Genomic DNA, 26,214 nt, shown 5'->3' on the forward strand with positions numbered 1-26,214 from the left:
CTGAAAGGGCACCTTAAGCAACTCGCTAACGTGCCAGTGGATGCAGAGGACACTCAGGATGTTGTCAAGGCTTATCTGGGAAGACAAACACTTAGATGATTAGGTGGTCTCCTCCTAATCCTCAAATTCAGAGTTTAGTTTAAGCCCCAAATTCCTGGAGCTTAAAATCACTTTCAATTAATATTAGCAGCGCTGTTGCGAGCTTGTTGGAAGGGCAGCTTTTGGCCTCCCAGATCCCCCAAGGGACCCAGGGGAGCTCTACAGCCATCTCCACGGACATTCAGCACATGGTCTCCTGGACCGATCAGAACCTCTGGTCAGCATTAATAATGCAATCTATGTTCAGAGAATATTCTTCAATACCGAAAGGTATTTATTTACCTCTTGGTAGGTCCCTCTCTCATTAAGAGTGTGGTCTCAGTCAATTTATGGCCATTTGACTGAGGTCTGTCACTAACAGGGTCTCAGCCATGGACTTCTGGTATACTCCTGCCAGGAGTAGGACTTGTCTGGCCCTGTAAGGAGTCCTATTAACTCACTGATCTGCCTGAAAATAAAACATTAAGTCTTTTTTGCAGGGTTCATTCGCGCCAATTGCCTCAAACAGCTGTGCAGCCCGGCGAGAGCCAAAGCCAATGCACCAGGGAGGCGGCATGGCCAGGGGAAACCTTCTTCCTCTCCTGGTTTCCACCTCAAAGCTCACCTCTTTGGAAAGCTGTGCACCATTAGCTGTCCTCCTCTGTTCCCACTCCTACCTTCTCAGCCTTTATTTACTTATGTACGAATGCTACTGTGAGGAGGAACAAATATGTCTCTATTGTAGTCGATCCATGGCTTTGCATTCACATGATAGCCTTCTCCTTCCCTTTTCTCCTACCCATGAGGTACCTTTGCAAAGACTTCAAACTATGCAACCTGTGTCACTGCGTGATTATAAATAGTGCCCATCGACATGGCTGCAAAGAAGGCTCCAGAGGAGAAACCACAGACAGCAGGAGTTAAGTCCTACCTCCCAAAGGTTCAATAAGCTGGATTTCCCACATGAATTCCGAAAGCAAATTTCACAGCATAATTGTCTTGTTCAAAGACAAAAGGATCTTTCAGATGCTTAGTTTAAAAATATTTAACATCTAAGTATTGATTAAAACATTTTAGAATGACTATTTATCACAAACCCCAGAATACAGTGAATAATTTCAAGACAAGAAAAATAATATAATAACAAGTAACATGATTTAATTCTACATGCTGTACTCTGCCTCTTGTTATATTTGGTCTAAGCTATCAGCCTACTGTAAAAGCCAGCCAAGAATTCTTCAAGCCCTGCCAGAGCTAGAAATACTGGCCAGAAATATTTGTCGTATCACAGCTCAGTTTCCAAAAGGCAAGATGCTGGACTTCCACAGCCAGGAAAATACAAGGTGCAAAGCACAATTAAAAATGGACTTCTTTAATATTGTTGGAATGCACCAGATCAAATGAATCCAAGCGCTCTTAATCCTGTAGGACTGCAGCATGACAAATACACTTCATTTAGATACTCGGTCCCCGTGAGTCAAATCAGTCTGGAAGGTTCAGCCACACAACTGCTGGATGTTATTCACTTAGCATGAGGCAATGATTTCCAGGCCTCAGCAACCAAGGCAGCCTTCGCCTTTAGAGAGCCAGACAGTTTTACCTTGGATTAAATTTATTGATTTTTCCACTGGGTATAAATAACAGCGTCGTCAGGCAATTTCAGATGAGTTCACCGACCACAGTATTAATGGATTTTGCTAATTTTTTCAAAGCACTCATAAAATACACAACAATGGTGTCTCATAATTAGGTGGAACTGCAGAGACACCTTCTGCAATACATATATCTCCAAGAAAAATGTGTTTACACAGACACACCCTTAAGAAGTGTGGGTTTTATATTTACTTACTGTAGGGTACAATATCTTCAGCCACAGCCAGTCCTACTCATTTCAGCGAGCCTACCTGTTGCACTAAGCCCTGCTCCCAGGAGAAGGGTACCAGGAGGAATGAGTATCTTTCAAAGGGGGGGTTCTCTTAAAATTGAAATGCTTCCAGAAACCTAAACACAAGTTAAACTGACATGTTTGAGGTCTTGGAACGAGTCCAGAGGAGGGCGACCAAGCTGGTGAAGGGTCTGGAGGGTCTGACCCACGAAGAACGGTTGAGGGAGCTTGGGGTGTTTAGCCTGGAGAAGAGGAGGCTCAGTGGTGACCTTATTGCAGTCTACAACTACCTGAAGGGAGGTTGTAGCGCAGTGGGAGTCGGCCTCTTCTCCCAGGCAACTAGCGATAGGACAAGAGGACACAGCCTCAAGCTTCGCCAGGGGAGGTTCAGGTTGGACATTAGGAAGCATTTCTTCTCAGAAAGGGTCATTAGCCATTGGAAGGGGCTGCCCAGGGAGGTGGTGGAGTCACCATCTCTGGAGGGGTTTAAGAAAAGACTGGACATGGCACTTAGTGCCATGGTCTAGTTGCCATGGTGGTGTCAGGGCAATGGTTGGACTTGATGATCCCAGAGGTCTCTTCCAACCTCATTGATTCTGTGATTCTGTGATTCTGTGAAACTGTACCTCTTTGCTGTTTTATTCAGGACTCAGACCTTCGCTAATACTAGTCAAGGTAAGAACCTGTGTACAAACTAAGAAATTAGGAAAAAATTAGGAACAAACCCTGATTCTTCATCTTGGATCAGGAAAAAATTAGGAGCAAACCCAAATTCTTCATCTTGGATCGGTCGCAAGCGTGCAGATGCCCAGTCTCAAAGTCAGGAGAGCTGCTCTAAGATCATCTTTTCCACCCACCTTACGTTCAAGCAGCAGCAATGCTCACCCATCCAAATAGCATATTTACCTATTTACAGTGAAAACATGCCCTGAAAACTGTCTCTGACTGGAAATCAGGAGGGTTCTTCAAATGAGATCAAGTATAAATATTTTTGAGGCACTGATTCTGAAAAACATAAAGCAGGGGTTTTATATTATTTTAAAGGAGACGATGAGGAGAGCCTTTTTTAAGCTCATTTTGACATCACGCAGTGATAAAGTTCACTACTTGGCACATCTGTGCTCATTAATCAGACCGGCTGAATCTGAGCTTTGACTAATAGCGAAGCATTGCGTAACGAAGGCACTCAATGCTCTTCATGCTGCAGCAATAAAACTTGCTCCCAAAATTCACCCTTTGGCTCTCAATTATGCTTCACAACCTAAGCTTGTATTTTAAAGCAAATATCCATTCTGTAGTATTAGTACTTTTAGTGAAAACCTTTCACAGAATCCCAGCCTAGTTGAGGTTGGAAGGCACCTCTGGAGATCATCCAGTCCAACCCCCTGCCAAAGCAGGGTCACCCAGAGCACGTTGCACAGGGTCGTGTCCAGGCGGGTTTGAATATCTCCAGAGAAGGAGACTCCCCACCCTCCCTGGGCAGCCTGTGCCAGGGCTCTGGCACCCTCACAGCAAAGAAATTTTTCCTCATATTCAGATGGAACTTCCCATGTTTCAGCTTGTCCCCGTTGCCCCTTGTCCTGTCACTGGGCACCATTGAGAAGAGTCTGGCCCCCTCCCCTTGCCACCCACCCCTAAGGTATTTTTAAGTGTTGATAAGATCCCCCCTCACTCTGCTCTTCTTCAGGCTGAACAGACCCAGCTCCCTCAGCCTCTCCTCGTACCAGAGATGCTCCAGCCCTCTGACCATCTCCATACCCCTCCACTGGACTCTCTCCAGTAGTTCCTTGTCTTTCTTGAACTGGGGGGCCCAGAACTGCACACAGTTACTCCAGGTGTGGCCTCACCAGGGCAGTGTAGAGGGGCAGGAGAACCTCCCTCGACCTGCTGCCCACACTCTTCCTAACGCACCCCAGGACACCATTGGCCTTCCTGGCCCCAAGGGCACATTGTTGGCTCATGGGAACTTGTTGTCCCCCAGAACTCCCAGCTCCTTCTCCGCAGAGCTGCTTTCCCGCAGGTCAGCCCCAGCCTGTACTGGTGCATGGGGTTATTCCTCCCGAGGTGCAGGACCCTACACTTGCCTTTGTTGAACTTCATGAGGTTCCTCTCCCCCAGCTCTCCAGCCTGGCCAGGTCTCGCTGAATGGCAGCACGGCCTGCTGGGGGATCGGCCACCCCTCCCAGTTTTGTGTCATCAGCAAATTTGCTGAGTGTACACTCTGTTCCTTCATCCAGGCCATTGGTGAATGACCTTTTCCCCTTTACATGGGAAAAATGTTGTAAACTAGCAGTACTTGAAATTTATATTAAAAAAATCTCATATTTATGTAAATCCTCTATTTCAGTTATATCGGTTGCAGTGAACATGCGATACACCTTGATTTTCGTAAAGCTTTTGTCACCATCTCTCCAGGCATTTTCATAAACGAGTTAGGAAAACCAAGTCTGTTTGTCTAGACCTACTAGATGGAAGCACTTTGGGATAAGTGCAAAGCTGGTTGGGAAGCCACACAGAAGGTAGCTTACAATGGCACACTGTTAAAATGGAGGAATATATCAAGTAGGATTTTATTGGATTTTATCCTGGAGCTGGATTTTCATTAGGAACAGGGATGATGAATAATAATGAATTGGAGACTATGACTGCTTTCCAAAACCACAGAGAGCATCAAGCCAGGAAAGACTCCACTTTGCAGGTTTCAAAGTTACCCTGACAACTTGGAGAGATGGACTGAAAAAGACAGGAGATGATTCAAACAGGGCTCAAGCACTAGGTATTACCCTTGGGCAGGAATAACCAACTGGATACATACAACATGGCAACACCAGCTTACGTAGTAATTCTGCTGAACATGATCTAGAAGCTTGCTGGACACAAGCCATCAATATCGTGCTCTTGCAAAAAAGACAAGCATCATACCGATGCATATAAAAGGTGTTAACGGGGCTGCAGAATATGTGACCTTCTTCAGCTACACACACCAAGAAGGTCTCAAAGAACCACAAGAACAACTAGAGCTTCACAAAGCACAACCATCAAGAAAACACTTCATGAACTAGAGCTGCTCAGTCTAAAAGATGACAGAAGCGAGACAGAAGCTTCTGTTCTCCATACCTACAATGACCCCAACCACCATGACGAGACACAAATTGACCATTACCTTGGAAGGCTGAATGGCAACGCTGTTAACTATTTCATCGCTCACCATTTTGATGTTGGTATTCAATTGAAGTCCTTGCTTCACAATCCCAGTATGCCTTCGCTTTCCTGACAGCTATCGATCCTATTCCTAGTTACTCCCACGACTTTGCTCCTGACTTCTTTATTCACATGAGACAATGAGCTTGAAGCAAGAGCAGAATAATTATTTGGTATCTCCCACCCTAGTGTTAAGTTCCTCTAAACTCAATTAATCATGAAGAACCTCTGGCAGCTCACAATTTGCCAGCAAGATACACCAAAGTAATAAGGGATTTCACATTCTGCTTTTGAAGACAAGCTATTAAATTCACATACTGTACTACTTTAATCAAGAATAGTTAATTAAGCTGTTCCCTTGACACGAATTTTTATCATTCTGCACCAGCCATACATCACTTTTATAGGACTCGGACTGTGGCCATGACGCATGTTTGTAATCTGTCTTTCCAAATTAATCTGTCACCATTTGTAAACTCAAATCCAATACATTTTGTCTCGCCGGTAACTGGGCCAAGTTTGGGGACACTGAGGACTGGAGGGTGAGTGATGCTGGAGCACCACTTCACAAAAGGGTTTCAGCAGAAAGCTGAATTACCAATCCCCCCGCGGTTCATCACCCAACGTGACACAAAAGACTTTGTTATTATTTTAGTGCTTTCTGTTTGCATTGCTTTTATTTCCTTAAGTGAACTCAGCTTTATACTCTATGCCACCGTCATAAAATCAATTCAATAAATTTACATTCGCATAGTAATCATCAGCGTACATAATGCAGGAGTGTTAAGTATAGGCCATAAAACCAGGGAGAGCTGCAGTGTCAGATTATTAAAAACATTAACATATGATAAGAATCTAAATTTACTACAAGCAAAAATCCCCAACGATTTTCTTTTACCTTACCTGAGCTCAAGGACGGGCTAATGCAACGCTTTGCTAGAAAAAAACCCTTCAAACACGGCAGTCATAGGAACTAGCTTTGAATCTCTTCTGTTTTAAAGCACTCACAGAAGTATGATACCAAAAAATGACATCACTATTTGGCGAAGTGACTTAATCCTAAAAGAGCTTTATGAAGTAAAAAAAGTGAACAAAATGAAAACTTGGCCAAGTGTTCCAAATCAGTGCAGGGATCCTTAACAGGGAACGCTCTGATATTACTGCTGGGAGAACCTGCTAAAATTTACTCCCAGGAAAATAAGGAGCACAGAAGATAGAGAAGATGGAGAGAAGACATATCATCTCATCTAGTCTTTTGTGATGGTACATCACCAAGTCAAACCAAGCCCTCCATATACCCATTTGACCATTTTTATTTAGGTTCACCCTTTAAAAGTGTTGATGTGACCTGGCTACTTTCACACGCACATAATTTTATTGAAACAAGCTCTGCTTCCTTCTATCCTCTACAGAAATGCAGCCATGGCATTAAAAATATTCAGATTTAGTAAGCACCACACCTCAAAGCTCAGGCTACAGGCTCAGAGGCAAGAGCCTGGCACAACAAACCACGGGGTGGTTCAACATGGGACCACTGGATCTCCATCTCCATCAAGACTCCATGGAGTTACCCTGTAAAAGCCTCTGGCTCTGGAGACAAAAGGAGAAGGGTATAAGGGCACTTTATTAGGTCACTTATTTTTTAAATGAAGATAGGAAAATAATCCATGGTGAGTTTTATTTAAGTGAAAAATCAAGTACAGCCAGAAGAACAGCTTCCAAAACGCAATCAAGCCCAGGAGGAATATGCAAGTCCACTCGATGAGCCCTTGAATTGGCTGGTAGTGCTCAGGCCTTTTATGTGTTTTTCCCATCTAACAGTTAGATTTGTTTAGATAAACTCATAAATATGGTTATTTACATAGCAAGATAGAAGGGTATATTTAGGGATTTTAAGTGGAGGAAAATTCTTTCGTGCTCATCGCAAAGAGAAAGCATGCCAAACTTGAACTGAAGAAACATGTTCTAACACCGAGAAACTTTTATAATTAATCCTTGCCTTAGATCATCTCAGAAAGAGCTACGACTCTAATTAACATCACTTGAGAAATTGCTCGTGTTTCTGAAATCGCTGAAACTAGACACTGGCTACCAGACAATCCGTATCCCTTCTATCCCATGACCAATTTATGGCTAAGCCCTGACTCACCGCTTTAAGTCCCAAAATATTTCTCAGCATTAGCGATAGCTCATTGCAGGCACAGGCAAAGCAACGGACACCGGCATGGAGGGGGAAAAAAAAAATCCCTCCAAACTCCACCTCTTTCCAACAAGGATGAAGACAATGCATTGCTGAAGTCTTTTTTTTTTTTGGGGGGGAGGCTTTTTTAGAAGAGCACCGGGGTTATTCTTAGAGGAGCTACACGCTGCACAGGCTGCGGCTAGCAAAGGCTTGGCCAGTGGCCAGCCCCGCCTGGGCTCGCTGCAAGGCTGAGCAATGCCTTTAGCTGGGTGAAAGATTTCTGCTTGCTTTTTTTTCTTTTATTTTTTAAAGAGGATGCAGAAAACTCAACACACAACCCGCTAAGAACAAGCTGTACTTTGGAAAGACGTGCCACTGTCTCCTCGCATCTGCCGGCACCGCTGCCAAAGTCCTGTTTCGTTGCTGAATGTTTTCCCGCGGAAGGAAATGAGTGTAAACATTGCTGCAGAGACAGCGTTCCCGTATGGATGTTAATCTGTGGAAAAGCTGGGCAGGACGGAGTGACTTAGAGAGCCCTGAGAGCTCCAGAAGCAACAAATCCCACAAATACACAAGCTACTAAACTCAGGCATCCAGCCAAGTCCTTATAAAAAATGAAGCACGTTTTGACCTTGACTCACTCTTAGAGGCTATGAAGGAACATGAAGCCACTCGTTTCAGAGCCCAGAACTCACCTGAAAGGCCTGAGGATTTCCTATGTTTAGCTCAGGGATGCTTGCTAAGGCAACGTGCTCGCCAGGTCTAAAAAGAGGGGGAAATCCAGCAAACCCGCAGCGTTTCACAGGCAGAAGAACGACATCACCAGCATCTCTCCAACCCTGAAACCATCCCCTGGTTTCCACCACGCCTGACGCTCAAACCTGTCCCTCCTCTCTCTCTCACAGTCTACAACTACGTGATGCAGTCTACAACTACCTGAAGGGAGGTTGTAGTGAAGTGGGAGTCGGCCTCTTTTCCCAGGCAACTAGAGATAGGACAAGAGGACACAGCCTCAAGCTTGGCCAGGGGAGGTTCAGGTTGGACATTAGGAAGCATTTCTTCTCAGCAAGGGTCATTAGCCATTGGAAGGGGCTGCCCAGGGAGGTGGTGGAGTCACCATCTCTGGGGGTGCTTAAGAAAAGCCTGGACATGGCACTTAGTGCCATGGTCTAGTTGCCATGGTGGTGTCAGGGCAATGGTTGGACTCGATGATCCCAGAGGGCTCTTCCAACCTCATTGATTCTGTGATTCACAGCAGCTTCATTTCTCCGCATGGCTAAAGGAAAGAAGAAAACCAAGGGAAAAGGGCAGTTTGATGGCGTGCTCCCTCCCACTCCCATCCAAATCGTCCTCTTGCACTGCGGAGTCCAACATCCAAATATGGGGGGAAGAGGACGGCAGTACATCACGCTCTGCCGCATACTGTGCCTTTGCCCTCTCCAGCCTTTCATTTAATACCTTGGGGTTTGGAAACTTACCCCCAAGTCACTCCCCTGGAACTATGGGGATTTTGAATAAATGTGCTGATTAAATGAAATTTTTGGGAAGAACTGATAATATATAGAATCACAGAATCGTTTGGATTGGGAAGGACCTTTAAGATCATTGAGTCCAACTGTTAACCCAGCACTGCCAAGCCCACCACTAACCCATGTCCCTCAGCACCACATCTACACGGCTTTTAAATCCCTCCAGGGATGGGGACTCCACCACTGCCCTGAGCAGCCTCTGCCAATGCTCGACAACCATTTCCATGAAGAAATTGTCCCTGATCTCCAACCTAACCCTCCCCTGGCACAACTTGAGGCCGTTTCCTCTCATCCTATCACTTGTTATCTGGGAGAAGAGACCGACACCCACCTTGCTACACCCTCCTTTCAGGCAGTTGTAGAGAGCGAGAAGGTCTCCCCTCAGCCTCCTTTTCTCCAGGCTAAACACCGCCAGGTCCCTCAGCCGCTCCTCATCACACTTGTGCTCCAGACCCTTCACCAGCCCTTCGTTGCCCTTCTATGAGCCCCTTTTTGTTGTGTTTGCAGGCACAGCAGCCGCTTCTCATCCCCAACTACCGCCTTCAGGTGCTGCTGTAACACAAATGACATTTAAATATATATATACACACACACACAAATATAATATTACCTTATTAAAAAGCATTGGTTTTGTGTTCCCATGCATGGACTATCCAGCAGCTTGTTTATTTTATTTAAAGCCGCCTGTCTTTGATGCTATCCCATGGAAAGATTACATATCAGATAAAGCAGCGAGCGGAAGTACGCAGCCAGTGCGGATCAAGTGTGGGAGATGAAAGCGGAGCACCAGAGAGCTGCATTGGAACTCAAAAAATAGGTTTTCTTGCAGGAGAAAGGAGGAAAAAATTTAAAGCCAAAAAAAAAGGTTTTCTTCCTGGTGAGAATAAATACAGAATCACAGAATCACAGAATCACAGAATCAATGAGGTTGGAAGAGCCCTCTGGGATCATCGAGTCCAACCATTGCCCTGACACCACCATGGCAACTAGACCATGGCACTAAGTGCCATGTCCAGTCTTTTCTTAAACACAGCCAGAGATGGTGACTCCACCACCTCCCTGGGCAGCCCCTTCCAATGGCTAATGACCCTTGCTGAGAAGAAATGCTTCCTAATATCCAACCTGAACCTCCCCTGGCAAAGCTTGAGGCTGTGTCCTCTTGTCCTGTCGCTAGTTGCCCAGGAGAAGAGGCCGACTCCCACTTCACTACAACCTCCCTTCAGGTAGTTGTAGACTGAAATAAGGTCACCTCGGAGCCTCCTCTACTCCAGGCTAAACACCCCCAGCTCCCTCAGCCGTTCCTCGTAGGTCAGACCCTTCAGACCCTTCACCAGCTTGGTCGCCCTCCTCTGGACTCGCTCCAACACCTCAGCATCTTTCTTCAAGTGCGGGGCCCAGAACTGGACACAGGATTCAAGGTGCGGCCTCACCAGTGCCGAGTACAGAGGGAATACAAGACTGTTTGATAAGCTGCGTATTAGCTTAGTTCAGTATTAATTTGCTGTCTGTGTAAACTAGTGCTTCACATTAAAAATATTCATGTATACAGGAGATTTATAACGTACCTACATGTAATTCCAAACTGCATCATCCTCCGGACGCACAAAAGCCTGAATTATCTGCCCAGCGTTTTCATAATATCAAAGTGCTTGCTTACACAAGCATAAACGTATTTTTATAGGGTTTTTTTCCTTCCTGACTTTGTTTTTCTTTTTTACTCAAAAAAAACACCCCTGAACCCTTGGAGGTTATGATCTTATATTGATTCCCCTTCTCCCAGTCCAATTTTCCGTTCCTCTTTCTACGAGGATGCTTCCGAAAGCACTGGCAGTGCCACACCGCTTGCCGGAGAGGGAATCTACTGCTACAGAGCTGATGTGAACCCCGAATGTTCGCACAGTCCCACCTCCAGCATCCATCTATTTAAAACAGGAGCGTAAGCTGCCACCTTCAACTTCATAAGATTAAAAGTTGTTTATGGTGGCTCTATTTGGCAAGTACCTAATTGATGCTCCAAGCAGCTTAAATAAATAAATAAAAGGAAATGCTTCTCATCTAGAAAAAGAAAAAAAAAATCCTCCAATTTCACTTAATATAAAAAAAAATCCTGAAAACATTACATTTATCATAGAATCACAGACTGGTTTGGGTTGGAAGGGACCTTAAAGACCATCTAGTTCCAACCCCCTGCCACAGTCAGGGACACCTTCCACCAGACCAGGCTGCTCCAAGCCCCATCCAACCTGGTCTTGAACACTGCCAGGGAGGGGGCGGCGACAGCTTCTCTGGGCAGTGGATTTATATCCCTCCCTTTCCCCTTCACAAGTCTATCACACTTTCAGTTTCTTTTTTCGGGAGGGTTTGTCTCAAGAACATCGGCAACATCATTGGTCTCCCCTACCCATGTGTATAGGTGACACGACCCCACTTTCATCGATCCCCTCCTCGTGGTTCACTCAATTCCTCCCTGCGGATCATCCCACGGCTTCAGACGGCCCGGGAGAGCTCCATGGTGGCCGCCCCAGCATCAGCAAGCCCCCTTGGCAAGGAGGACCAACATAGGCTGCGGAGAACCTTGTTACCTTCCCAACAGTCCCAAAATATGCGGCAGCAGGAGAGCTAATGGGGTAGCATCTTACGAGTTCAGACCAGGTCTTGGGGAGACCTGGATTTGCCAAGCCTGTGACACTGAGCGTGCAGTAATTAAGGCCAAAGAGCTCAACGAGCCAGTTAATCCAGAGGAAGGCCACGAAGATGCTCAGAAGGCTGGAGCCCCTCTGCTATGGAGACAGGCTGAGAGAGTTGGGGCTGTTCAGTCTGGAGAAGAGAAGGCTCCAGGGAGACCTTCTAGCACCTTCCAGTACCCGAAGGGGCTACAGGAAAGCTGGAGAGGGGCTTTTTACAAGGGCATGGAGTGGCAGGACGAGGGGGAATGGTTTGAAACTGAGAGAGGGGAGATTGAGATGAGATATTAGGAAGAAATTCTTTGCTGTGAGGGTGGTGAGACACTGGCCCAGGTTGCCCAGAGAAGCTGTGGCTGCCCCCTCCCTGGCAGTGTTCAAGGCCAGGTTGGATGGGGCTTGGAGCAACCTGGTCTGGTGGAAGGTGTCCCTGCCCGTGGCAGGGGGGTTGGAACTAGATGGTGTTTAAGGTCCCTTCCAGCCCAAACCAGTCTGTGATTCTATGATAACAGAGCTAATGAGCTTCCCCACCAGCCATCTCCAGTTCTCTTGCACCTTCTCTAGAGAAGACATCATTAAATCAGGATGTCTTCTGCTCGCATGTGGCCTTCACTGCAGCACTGTCCCAGCAAGCCTTAGCTGCTAAAAAGCCTGGGTAGCCCAGCCCTTGCAGAGACCCCTCATTTCCCTGAAAGAATTAAAAAAAAAAAATCCACTTAAAAACGTCCGCCGCAGTTTCAAAGAATTTCCTACAAAATACCATCATTTTCTCCATGGAGGATTTTAAATATTTACCAACTTCGTTCACACATTGTGATGCAGCACAAGCAAAATATCAAGCAAGCAAACATAAACCAACCGCTGCAGCCATGAAAATCATTCTGGCTCAGTAACGACAGGAGCACACAATTGCCCAACAGGTGGAAAACAGAACAAATGCAGCAACTATTGAAACAGGAAAATAACTTTTCACGCTCATTCAGTACAATAGATATTGTCTGTTTGAAGGTTCGTTAAATAATTAGGGCTCTCCTGCTACAACTTTTCTTCCTGCAAGTACTCCTCGCTCTTGGATCTTCTACTGTTCGTTGCTTCTAAAAGTATTTTTTACATTTCTTACTAAATAACCAAAAGCGGGGGAAAAAAAACATTAAAAATAATTTAAGTGATGAAAAAAGTCTCACATGAATTGGATAATGGAAAAAAATTACCTTGTTTATGTAAAAAAGGGGACAAAATGCAAGCGTTTCAAAACAGGCTCAGAGGTGACCTTAGTGCAGTCTAAAACTACCCGAAGGGAGGTTGTAGCGCAGTGGGAGTCGGCCTCTTCTCCCGGGACACTAGCGATAGGACAAGAGGACACAGCCTCAAGCTTTGCCAGGGGAGGTTCAGGTTGGACATTAGGAAGCATTTCTTCTCAGCAAGGGTCATTAGCCATTGGAAGGGGCTGCCCAGGGAGGTGGTGGAGTCACCATCTCTGGAGCGGTTTAAGAAAAAACTGGACATGGCACTTAGTGCCATGGTCTAGTTGCCATGGTGGTGTCAGGGCAATGGTTGGACTTGATGATCCCAGAGGGCTCTTCCAACCTGGCTGATTCTGTGATTCTGTGATATATTCTGTTGCTGGTGGGTCATATACTTGGGGCTATGGACAGACATCACCGTGCCCACCCGCCTGCCACCGTTAGAGCTCGCTGCAGCAGCAGCATCCCGCTTGGGCTTCAGACGCTGACATCTACAAACCCTGGCTGATGCGGGTTGGAGAAGTCCGACGCATTTCAGCCAACGAGCAGCAATGATTTAGGTTTTGCAGTTTAGGTCCTAAGAAGGACTGCTGCGAAAAAGGACTTCCTTGGCAAAGTGAATTTTCAGCCAGTGCCTGACAGGGAAGGGAGAGCAGCTCAGATGGACTTTTAAGAGGACCCTGAACAGAATCACAGTATCACAGAACGCTTGGGGTCGGAAGGGACCTCTGGAGATCATCCAGTCCAACCCCCTGCCAAAGCAGGGTCACCCAGAGCACATTGCACAGGGTCGTGTCCAAGCGGGTTTGAATATCTCCAGAGAAGGAGACTCCCCACCCTCCCTGGGCAGCCTGTGCCAGGGCTCTGGCACCCATGTTTCAGTTTGTGCCCGTTGCCCCTTGTCCTGTCACTGGGCACCACTGAGAAGAGTCTGGTCCCCTCCTCTTGGCACCCGCCCCTGAGGTATTCATAAGCATTGATAAGATCCCCCCTCAGTCTGCCCTTCTCCAGCTGAACAGCCCCAGCTCCCTCAGCCTCTCCTCGTACCAGAGATGCTCCAGCCCTCTGACCATCTCCGTACCCCTCCGCTGGACTCTCTCCAGTAGCTCCTTGTCTTTCTTGAACTGGGGGGCCCAGAACTGCACACAGTTACTCCAGCTGTGGCCTCACCAGGGCAGTGTAGAGGGGGAGGAGAACCTCCCTCGACCTGCTGCCCACACTCTTCCTAACGCACCCCAGGACACCATTGGCCTTCTTGGCCCCAAGGGCACGCTGTTGGCTCATGGGGAACTTGTTGTCCCCCAGAACTCCCAGCTCCTTCTCCGCAGAGCTGCTTTCCAGCAGGTCACCCCCAGCCTGTACTGGTGCATGGGGTTATTCCTCCCAAGGGGCAGGACCCTACACTTGCCTTTGTTGAACTTCATGAGGTTCCTCTCCCCCAGCTCTCCAGCCTGTCCAGGTCTCGCTGAATGGCGTCACGGCCTGCTGGGGGATCAGCTACTCCTCCCAGCTTTGTGTCATCAGCAAACTTGCTGAGGGTACACTCAGCCCCTTTGTCCAGGTCATTGATGAATAAGTTGAACAGGACCAGACCTAGTACTGACCCTGGGGAACACCACTAGCCACAGGCCTCCAGCTAGACTGAGCACCGCTGATCACAACCCTCTGAGCTCTGTTGTTCAGCCAGTTCTCGATCCATCTATATATTGGCGTAAGATTTCAAAGCCAGCAGCAACATTGACTCCCAACAGCAACTCTGCCACTGCTGCTGACTCCTCTGTTTCACCAACAGCTCCCTGTTCGTCTTCCTTTCCAACAGCATCAGCTCCCCAGAGAGGGGAAAAATATCCCAGGCAGAAACCCACCCATGAGAACGATACAGGCACAGAAAAAACATGACCGGTATGGAAAATAATCTGCTTCCACAAGTGATTAGAACATCTCTGCAGGTTTTGCAAGAATCCTTTACACCAGCACCGTGCTCCTGACAGCTCTCCAAGGCTCTTGGGCATTAAACCTTCACCACTATTTTTTTTTCACTAGCCAGACCGCAATTACACGTTGCTTCTGGACACTGTTATTTTAATATGCTTAGAAAAAAAAATCATTATATTTTTTTAAAAGTTTCTACTTCAAATCACATCCATCGAGAGCCTGATAAATCGTATCATTCTACTTCTTAACAGAGCACTGCACAGATTTACTTAAGGGAGGGTGAAGACTGAAACAAGGTCTAGTCTGAAGAAATATATCTGGAGCACAAGCAGCTTTTATTATTTTTTCTGACCTGTTAAAGTATATATTAATAGTATCCACTTATTTTTTAGATTTTCAAAAATTAAATACTGGAAGAAAAATTGATACTTCTTCCCCCAAAACTATTTTTAATGAAATCCAGAAGAAAAAGAATATTAATACTCAGGGCAATCATTTACTTTGATGTCTATATAATATGCAGTGACCCGTAAGTGGAATGAGCTAAAACTGTCATCAATTCATTATGAGAAATCATTCTTTGAAGAATATCACTGCAAGTTTGAAATGAAATGGGCAATATGGAAATAAGCTAATTGCATGGTGTTTAAAATAACCGGCTCTACTAACAATATCCTCTCCCTGCACTTCTATTTCAGCTTCAAATGCATTTCTTCCAAAACCACTGGAGAGGCTGGTTTATGAAAATTGAAATGTTGTAATTACTTAGTACTGATAGCGATAGGGCAGCATTCATTTAGGATCTCAGACTTTGGGGGAAAAAAAAACCCAAAAGATGATTTTATAATTTTAATTTCCCTGGGAAAGGGAACCTGGGGGTACGCGCAGCACAAAATGTGCCGATCCAGACCCTGCTGATGAAGACCGGAGAAAAATACATCCCATGAACAACTGTATATTCCCAGGGGAATTTCTTAGGTATCATCTTATAAAAGTAAAATTCCTCTTCACCGAATGGAGTATTTCTTCTCAGCAAGGGTCATTAGCCATTGGAAGGGGCTGCCCTGGGAGGTGGTGGAGTCACCATCTCTGGAGGGGTTTAAGAAAAGACTGCACATGGCACTTAGTGCCATGGTCTAGTTGCCATGGTGGTGTCAGGGCAATGGTTGGACTCGATGATCCCTGAGGGCTCTTCCAACCTGGTTGATTCTGTGAGTCTGTGGGTACATCACTTGCTGTGCCCGGTGTGAACCCTGCCACCTTCGGCAGAAAGGAGCTTGATGTTACGCTCGTCACTCCTTCATGGAGTTACTTTTAAATTGTAACCCTTGGCTTTCAGTTACTTACTTATTCTGCAGCTGCGTTTCGGAGCAGCGGCCTTTGCTCTGTGGTTTATTTCTTGAACTCCAGAGAGGAGCAGTCCAGACGGGGAGCATCTCCGCGCCAGTCTGCGAGGAGCCTGTGGGACCTGTTTCCCCAGAGCTCCCTCAGGGCCCCAGGATTTGGCTGACGCAGTATCTAAGCAAAGCGGATGCTTCTCCTTGTGGGAAAACGTGTGGGGGAGTAGCCTTGCTTCTAGCCCTCAGCTTCTCTGCTCTCTTTTCCAGCTCTCAGGATTACGGGAGATGCAATGAGTGGGCGGCACAGGAACCCTTGCACACTAACAAGTCTCCGTGCACATCTGGCGATGCTCACTTTGTCCTTTTATTATTCTCATGCCACAGGAACCACAGAAAAAGGGCATCTCAACAGGTTTTTCCCCTCCCAGAATGACTCAAGCTGTATTTTTCAGTGTGCTTTTATGCTTTTCTCCCTGCCTGGATTCCAACACAAGAGCCAACAGAAGAAGGACACGGAGCTGTTGGAACAAGTCCAGAGGAGGCCACGGAGATGCTCAGAGGGCTGGAGCACCTCTGCTATGGAGACAGGCTGAGAGAGTTGGGGTTGTTCAGCCTGGAGAAGAGAAGGCTCTGGGGAGACCTTCTAGCACCTTCCAGTACCTGAAGGGGCTACAGGAAAGTTGGAGAGGGACTTTTGACAAGGGCATGGAGTGATAGGACGAGGGGGAACGGTTTTAAGCTGAAAGAGGGGAGATTTAGATGAGATCTGAGGAAGAAATTCTTGGCTGTGAGGGTGGTGAGACACTGGCCCAGGTTGCCCAGAGAAGCTGTGGCTGCCCCCTCCCTGGCAGTGTTCAAGGCCAGGTTGGATGGGGCTTGGAGCAACCTGGTCTAGTGGAAGGTGTCCCTGCCCATGGCAGGGGGGTTGGGCTAGATGATTTTTAAGGTCCCTTCCAGCCCAAACCATGCTGTGATTCTATCTTCAAGCCTTTTGTTGAGCTGAGGCTTTATATATGAAAATAGGAGAAGGGAAAACAGGCCAGCAAGAGGCAGAGAAGTTAATAGCCTCTCCTTTATACATGGAAAGACATCTAGATATCCATCCTTGACAGTGGATAACGAACCAACATGATGCAATTGTCCCAACGCTCATACCTGGAGCTGACGCCGTGCCAGCAGTGGGACAGGGTCTCCTGGATGCTGCCGCACACAGCACCGAAAGCAAACAAGGGGCCAACGCAGGATTTAACACGCCAACACTCTTCAGGGTAGACAAAACCCAAGAAAACCTCTTCTTTCTAAAGACTTGAGGGCTGTTGGTCGTGGCCATTTCTGGTTTCTTTCCCTTTACAAGCAGAGCATGAGCAAGTTCTATCCTGAAAGCGTGTGTTTCGAAACACGTTATCGGTGCAAAATGGTTTAAAATAAGTAACTGGGAAACTACAGCCTGAAATCTTAGCACTGGAGTATACATTGATACGATACTAATTTTAATTTTTACAAAGCTCTTCACCAATGTACTACAACAGGGCTGTAATAATTATGTAGAGTTACACATTTAAAACAGCAATTCAAAGCTCATCTAGCAATGGTAAGCAGCAGTGGCCTGAAACACTTTAAAGTACCAAATTAATTGTATTACCATGTTAAATTTGCATTTGTGGCATTTTGCATACGTAGAAAGGAAACCACCACAAATACCCCCCAATAAATTTAACCCCCAGGAGTGGTGGTGAGCTTATTTCTTTGAGCTTATTTCTTCATACTTTTTTTTAATGCCTAGATTGGGCAGCTTGGCAATTAAAAAGATATTTTTCTAAATGGATCTGGAATTCAGACGTATGTCAATAGTTGCATGACACGTCACAAAATGCTTATTATTAATGTATCTCTAATATATATTTTGCATACTGTGCATAATATTTAAATAGGTATCTTCCCTTTCACATATCACAGAATCACAGAATCAGTCAGGTTGGAAGAGCCCTCTGGGATCATCGAGTCCAACCATTGCCCTGACACCACCATGGCAACTAGACCATGGCACTAAGTGCCATGGCCAGGCTTTTCTTAAACCCCTCCAGAGATGGTGACTCCACCACCTCCCTGGGCAGCCCCTTCCAATGGCTAATGACCCTTGCTGAGAAGAAATGCTTCCTAATGTCCAACCTGAACCTCCCCTGGCCAAGCTTGAGGCTGTGTCCTCTTGTCCTATCGCTAGTTGCCCGGGAGAAGAGGCCGACTCCCACTCCACTACAACCTCCCTTCAGGTAGTTGTAGACTGCACTAAGGTCACCTCTGAGCCTCCTCTTCTCCAGGCTAAACACCCCCAGCTCCCTCAGCCGTTCCTCATGGGTCAGACCCTCCAGACCCTTCACCAGCTTGGTTGCCCTCCTCTGGACTCTCTCCAACACCTCAACATCTTTCTTGAAGTGCAGGGCCCAGAACTGGACACAGGATTCAAGGTGCGGCCTCACCAGTGCCGAGTACAGAGGGACGATCACTTCCCCAGACCGGCTGGCTACACTATTCCTGATAGAGGCCAGGATGCCACTGGCCTTCTTGGCCACCTGGGCACACTGCTGGCTCATGTTTAGCCGGCTGTCGATCAGCACCCCCAGGGCTCTTTCCACCAGGCCGCTTTCTAACCACTCTTGCCCCAGCCTGTAGCACTGGGGGATATATCACATTTTATATGCTTATTACAGTTGTTTCATTCCTTATTTTCTGCTGGGCTTCTAATTTCATACACTTTATCAGATACTCCCGTCTACTTTTAACAAATCACTGCAGAAAATGATCCCTGGTGTTGAATACAGAGCCGCAGAGACTGAGGGTTTGCAATACTAAGTATTACGGGGCTGAATGATAAATGGAGAACAGCGACGGGGCTGAGACGCTCAAGATGTAGTAAGGAAATAACAGCGCACGCAAGGCTGAGAAAAATTCCATTTGCAGGTAAGTGGAGTGGAAATTTATACTTATTGGGGGAAAAAAAAGGCAAAACATTGTTCGTGTTATTAAAGGCAGAGTGAGAGATAGCAAGAGCAATGGAGAGAGGCAATTTTCTTTCAACTCCAGCAGGAATTCATCTAACATGTAATTTCACTCTGGAGCTTCGGGACAAAACAAGAGGATTACGCCCGATTGTTTTGAGGGTTTGGATAACAAAGCATAAAAATCCTAATAAGTAGTTTTTTGTGCCAATGCAAATCAAAAAACCAGATTTCTATTGGTAAAAAGTGACAAAAACATCCAAAACCTGAACTGCAATAAATAACGAGTTAACCACTCGTTAAAAATGCAGCTTTAGGTATTTGATATTTTCAGAGGCACCTGTACTATCGCAAACCATCTCCAAGGAGAAGTGATACAGCTCATCAGGTTTGCCAAAGCAACGCTACGCTGCACGAACACGCCACACCTTCTTATTTTACCTTTTCTGGTGATAAAATTTTATGCTGCAAGAGTATGGAAATGAGGACAATTAAATTTGTCCTATTAGGAATGTTAAATAGGCTGTTATGATCGTACTCTGTATGTTTAACGGGAGGTTGTAGAGCTCAACAGAGAGTCCTGTCCAACCAAAAAATCAATAGGTCTTTAGAAATGGTAAAACTCATGATACCTACTTGCAGCAGTATGTTTTAGAATAGATTTAGCCTTTTAAATTATTAATGCTTCCTGATATTTAGGATTTTAGCATTCCTAAGTAACAAACCCAGGGATGTGACATATGTGATCAGCCATGAAGTAGCTTTTGCTAATATCTCAGGCCAAAAAACCCCATCCAGATCTGCCGGTAAACTCAAAGTTGGTAAAACTCTCTTTGTTTTGGAGAAGGCTTATCATAAAACCCTTAAACAACCCCTAGTCCCCCCCAAAAAAAGATGGGGAAACACAGGAGAGCTCACCTCTGCTCCAGCAGGGTTTTGCTGAGCCGTTGGGGATCCACGGTGAGTTGAAATTTAGTTTTAACACGTGGGGGTTCATCACCTCACTTGGCACGTTGGCACCAAGAGACAGCATCGTCTCGCCTGTGCTGCCTGAGCCAACAACCCTGCCGGAGCCCAGCCCACCGTGGGCAGAGCCACCCGCCTGCCCTCCCTGCCACATCAGTCCTGGACCCTGATAAACCATCGCAGCCAGCCCTTCTGCTTCTGAATGTACAAATAACCATCACAGCTGCTCCTTCATCTCCGGGAACACCATCGCACTTGTGAGCTTCTATGGGCGATCACGTCTCATTTGAAAATTAACACAATTTCCATGGTTTCTTATACATATATCACAGAATCATAGAATGTCCTGAGTTGGAAGGGACCCACAAGGATCATCGAGTCCAACTCCTGTCCCAGCATAGGACAGCCTCAGAATTCACACCATGTGTCTGAGGGCATTGTCCAAATGCTTCTTGAATGCTGTCAGGCTTGGCAACATGACTGCTTCCCTGGGGAGCCTGTTCCAGTGCTCCACCACCCTCTGGGTGAAGAGCCTTTTCCTAATATCCAACCTAATCCTCCCCTGGCATATCTTCCTGCCATTCCCTCGAGTTCTCTCACTGGTCGCCAGGGTCAACGCCTACTCCTCCACTTCCCCTTGTGAGGAAGTTGTAGACTGCAGTGAGGTCTCCCCTCAGTCTTCTCTTCTCCAAGCTGAACAGACCCAGTGACTTCAGCCGCTCCTCGTACGGCTTCCCCTCTTAACCCTTCACCATCTTTGTGGCTCTCCTCTCTGGACACTCTCTAGTATCTTCATATCCTTTTTATACTGTGGCACCCAAACTGCACCCAGTACTCAAGGTGAGGCCGCACCTGTGCCGAGTAGAGCGGGACAATCACCTCCCTTGACCGGCTGGCAATACTATGCTTGATGCACCCCAGGACACGGTTGGCCCTCTTGGCTGCCAGGGCACACTGTTGGCTCCTGTTCAACTCGCCGTCGACCAGAACCCCCAGCTCCCTTTCTGCAGGGCTGCTCTCTAGCCCAACACATGCAATTAAAAAATGTACATAGTTTTGAAAAACAGTACAAAAGGGTTATTTCTTTCATCTGTCTACTAGGTCTTTACAGATCTGACTCCACACACCCCTGTTTCAGCTGAGCAGCTATTAAAGTGTGCGGTGCAGAGTGCCAGCACGCAGCGTAACCCTGGGTTCTCCAGCACCTAATCCTGCTACGTCCCACTCCCGTCTGCAGGCTTCAAGGACGTATGACTGTCAGCTCAAGATATTCCCCACCACCTGCAACGTGTCTGGTTTCATTTTGAGGATGGAGATCCCAGGAGCCAGAGGTACCAGGAATGAAACCAGGACCAGAGAGATCCCAGCAGCAAGCGGAGAACCGGAGAAACAACCTGGGTAAGGAAGTGAATCAGGCCAATGGATACGAAGGAAGGGCAGGAAAACAATAAGTGACTTTGACAGAGTCTGAAACAAGCTTGGCTTTTTTATCTTTTCTTATTTTCTTACCCCCCCCGCCTTGCCCAGAAGCCTACATTTCAATTCAAGGAGGCCTTTGATTCTGCCAGAAAATGTCTTCACATGGAGCATCTTCTGTTCCACCTGGCATACAGCCCTAGCACAGCCATCCCGTTGTCAACACATCTGAGGAGTATTTCTGCTTTACAGTGTCAGCCTCGCTCAAGTGTTGAGCCCTGCTTAAGCCTCAGGCTGAGCTGAGAAGATGGTGATTCCCTGACAGAGCCTCCTCTCTCCCAGGGATACCCGTGCTCGTACCAGCCCATGTCCAGCTCTCTCTTTAAACAGAATAAAAGCCCGGACCCCAGTACAAAATGACAATTTGACTGGTGTCTGCCGTGGCCTCCCATTCTCTTTATCTACTTGTACGACCTTTTTTTTTCTTCCCCTGACTCAGAAATACTGCAACACCATCGGCAGAGATGGCACCACATCAAAGAGCCTAAGTTACAAGGGAAGCAGTTTTATTTTCACTTGAGCAGAGATTTTTTTTTTTAAAGCAAGACTTCAAAATACCTTAAAAAAGTAACAGCGATGATAATGGGATTGAAAAATTCCATGGCATCTGAATAACATAATTCAAGCACAAGTATCAGCAGATAAGATAACCCACACGGCAGCAGTTCCCAGGGAAGCGACTATAATGACGTGCAGGTTATACCTCTCATCCGGGCCACGTTTCTGAAGGACACATGAATTAGCAGCCCTGTCACAGCAAAGAAACGTGGGCTTAAGAAACAAGAGAGGAGGGAAAAGGGCCGGTCGATTCTTCCACCGCCTTTTCTTGCTCCTAACGCTTCTGTTGCCTGGAAATGGCTGATGAGAAGATGGGATTATGTAAGCGCTTGCCAAGTTCTCACACGTTAAGAAAACTAAAGCCTGAGTGATGGGTAGCTTAACCCATCTTCTAAGCAGTGAACTAAAACATGTTTACTAAGGAGAACTCGAACAGTGAAACCTCTTTAAAAAAATCCAGGAGTGACGAGGACTTGACAACTCCCAGGATTAAAAAGCTGCATACATTACAATGTGATCTCCCTATAGTAAGATGAGGAAAAGGAAAATAAAGCCTTTTTGGTGTGCAACGTGGCTTTTGTTTTAAAGTGTAGGTATCCTGTCTGATCGAAGACTTTCTTGGGTTACTGACTTTTTGCTTCCTCCTGACAGATATGACAGAGAGCTATACCAGCCCTCCAACTCCATATTAAGTTATATTTTCCAATAAACCCCCTGCTCCCATCAAACATGACCTGTCAATGATAAAGTAATAAGCACTGTGCTGTAGAAATGTCTCTTCCTAAATTTAATCAGGCTAACGCTTAGGTGCTACAAGAAAGCAGGCACTAACGAAAGGGCAAAATATCTCTGTCTAGTTTTGAACACAACTTCAGCGACTGCGTCACCTCAGCAGAGTTAAGCTTCCCTGAACTCTTCCTCGTTGCCATTCAAGTGACATGTTACCTTCTGCAAATACCCTAATTTAACTACAGCTGAAGGCTGGTTTAAAATTTAACCTGCTAGATTTTTTCCATTTTTTATAAAAAAAAAAAAAGAGGATCATTTTCCTCTTTTCTCTGTTAACCAACAAAGCACTGGGGTCTTTAAAATGAGAAAAAAAAATTCTTGCAGTCACACTTCTCCCAGTTCAAAACAATAAGGTGATAAAGCTGTGGATGCTGCTAGGAAAGGTGATATTCTCAGCAATGTTTCTGAGGCACTAAAAAAACCCCAAATCCTGCTGCAAGCTGAAGTTGTGCCGTCCACTGGAGCATCAGCAAATACCTCATCTGGAGACCGAGGCGGAAATTGTGTTGCGTGCTGCCCAGCCACCGCTTGAGCAAGGAGGTTAGGACAGCAAAATAAACCCTGCTATTTACTACAGGAATGCACATGTAGTTGTGTAACGCAAGTACGGGGTCTGGAAGAGGGAATATAAAGTATCCAGGATGCCTGGAGCTCACTTGTATCTTAAGGAAAGTAAAAAATCCCAAACAGTGGATTTCTGTACAGCTGCCCAATGACGGCAAAAGGCAAACCCTCAGCTGGTGATAATGGTTATGGCTCCGCTGAAATCTGCTGCTGATGTTCCCCCTTTGGTCTTACTGGTCTTACTGATGGAGGGGAAATGGAAAAACAATCCTGCAATGAATGAGGAGAACCACATGTGAGATTTTGCACCCAACTATTATACTTGCTGGAGTGAGTCCAGAGGAGGCCACGAAGATGCTCAGAGGGCTGGAGCACCTCTGCTATGGAGACAGGCTGAGAGAGTTGGGGCTGTTCAGCCTGGAGAAGAGAAGGCTCTGGGGAGACCTTCTAGCACCTTCCAGTACCTGAAGGGGCTACAGGAAAGCTGGAGAGGGGCTTTTTACAAGGGCATGGAGTGATAGGACGATGGAGAACGGTTTTAAACTGAAAGAGGGGAGATTGAGATGAGATATTAGGAAGAAATTCTTTGCTGTGAGGGTGGTGAGACACTGGCCCAGGTTGCCCAGAGACGCTGTGGCTGCCCCCTCCCTGGCAGTGTTCAAGGCCAGGTTGGATGGGGCTTGGAGCAACCTGGTCTGGTGGAAGGTGTCCCTGCCCATGGCAGGGGGTTGGGCTAGATGGTCTTTAAGGTCCCTTCCAACCCAAACCATTCTATGATTCTATGTCTTTAAAAAGTTAAAACTGGGCAAAGCCTCAGTCAGCCAATTACAAAATCTACATTCCTTCAGCTTTAGAAGAGAAGAAACAACTTCTCAGAAATGCCAGAAGTGACTCAACTGTGATTTTTAAGCCGCTTCAACAGCATCCTAGTTATTTCTAGTGGTACTAAGAGTTTACCTGTGATTTCCTTCCCGTAAGTGGAACTACAAGCCATCAAGGTGCTCAACTCAGGGAAAAAGAAACACACACAAAGTGATTCTTGCAACTGCTGTGTTAGGAATATATTGCTTTTTCTATTCCCAACTGTGAATTTTAAAATATGTAAAACCAGGAAGCACAGAGAAAATAATATCTACATAAGTAGGTCACTTTCTCAATGGCAGAGCACTGCTGGTTTACTACCAACTCGTTTGCAATATAGACACACACATTTCCAAGCGCGTATATTCGGATCTGCAAGTGAGTATAATCGTGGAAGCACTCGCTCCAAGATCAAGTAGAGCCTAATTCAGAAAGACAAGCAGAAAAAAGTCACATTTTGCACCTTCTACGCGAGCTTCGCAGAGAGTTAGGACATTCTGAGACAATCCTCTTGCCGCGTGTTAAGCTGCAGTTTGAATGTGCTGCGCGTTGCATATTGTCATTACAAAAGCAGAGCCACGTTATGTCATTAGATAAGCGATAAGTTCGATCCTTACCAAGTTTTCTTGGTTCCTGGCTGCTATTTTCTGATCATCTTCTCCCCCATTTTTCATGTATTTGACCTCTTCCACTGGTTTGATCCTATACTCATCTGAGCACCAAGGAAAAAAAAAAAAAGAAAAAAAAAAGAAAAAAAATTTTGAACCAGTGTAGTTCAGCAGCTGGGGAAAAAAAACAAACTAAAACCAAAACAGCTGACTAGAAAGGACCCTAATTAAGCAAAGCAACTAAAAATTACACTTATATAGTTTCAAAGGTTTAAATGTGACTGATACCAATGAAGTTTTTCCTGACTGAAGCTTCAGTAAGAATTTCCAGTTCTGGCTTACAGAAATTGTTCAGTAGCTGCCTGGTCTAGCATAGCCACGGCCCCACGAACAGGGGATGTAAACTCCCCCAGATCCCTAGTTTTCTGTATAAGATGTTTAATACAAACAAGTTCTTTGCTCCTCCATCCTCCCATCCTCAGTGGATAAACAAGCGATGTACAGTAGTTACTACAGAGAGGAGTCTGCTCATGGATGTCCCTGGCATCGAAAAAACCTCTTTCGAAGAGCAATGCTGATGGAGGCTATTTAAAACTTAAGTTAAAAGCTGGGGGTAAAAAACCCCACACCAAAACCCACTGCATTTTTTTATTTATTTTGTTTTTCCTGCACTGTTTTCACGGTGCTAAAGCCAAAGGTACACAATGCACAGTCACACAGGGATTGCTGCAGAAAACGCCCCATCCTGAGCATCACCTTCTCCCCACTCCCCCCCCCCCGACCATTTTTCCTGCACGTGAATGTTACCCAGATAGAAATCCAGCGTGAAAAGAAGGAATAAGGCAAGTCAGATCCCTGGTTTGCCCTTAATATTGATCAGCCGGGCGTTTCAGCTCTTTGAATAATAAACTCCCAGCTCCAGTGCCAGTATGGAGATATTATCTAACACACATGTGCTACCCCACAGTAAAGAGCCTCCCCCAAAGCTTGAATAAAGGGATTTTTTTCTTTGGTAGGACAAGGTGGGATTTGGGAAAAAGGGATTTTTCTCTCTAGCCTGTGAATCCAGTGCTTGCAGGATCCACACTGCCTTTTCTCAGCCGCTTTTTGCTCTGGTTATCTTTGTAGTACGTGAATCTATCAGAAAAACACTCAAAAGTTTTGCACCCACGCTCCTCCGGCCATGATATAGAATGCAGAAGAGAATCTTTACCCCACAGAAGTGGAAAATGTTAATACAACGTGAAATGAGACGTAGTACACTGGGAATAAAATGCAAAACCTCGGCAAATTAAAAGAAATCACAGAAACTTTATTCTTT

At 46.0% G+C, this 26,214-nt stretch overlaps 1 protein-coding gene across 1 annotated transcript in view; it reads right to left on the bottom strand.

Moving 5' to 3' along the window:
- Positions 1–26,214, bottom strand: part of C21H1orf21 (chromosome 21 C1orf21 homolog) — a 141,671-nt gene that overhangs the window by 32,185 nt on the left and 83,272 nt on the right. The window contains exon 3 of the mRNA XM_068416970.1: positions 24,903–24,997. Coding sequence (XP_068273071.1) covers positions 24,903–24,997 — 95 coding nt within the window. The remainder of the gene's footprint in view (positions 1–24,902; positions 24,998–26,214) is intronic.

The sequence above is a fragment of the Nyctibius grandis genome, chromosome 21, assembly GCF_013368605.1.
Source record: "Nyctibius grandis isolate bNycGra1 chromosome 21, bNycGra1.pri, whole genome shotgun sequence".
In the NCBI taxonomy this organism is placed as follows: Eukaryota; Metazoa; Chordata; class Aves; order Nyctibiiformes; family Nyctibiidae; genus Nyctibius; species Nyctibius grandis.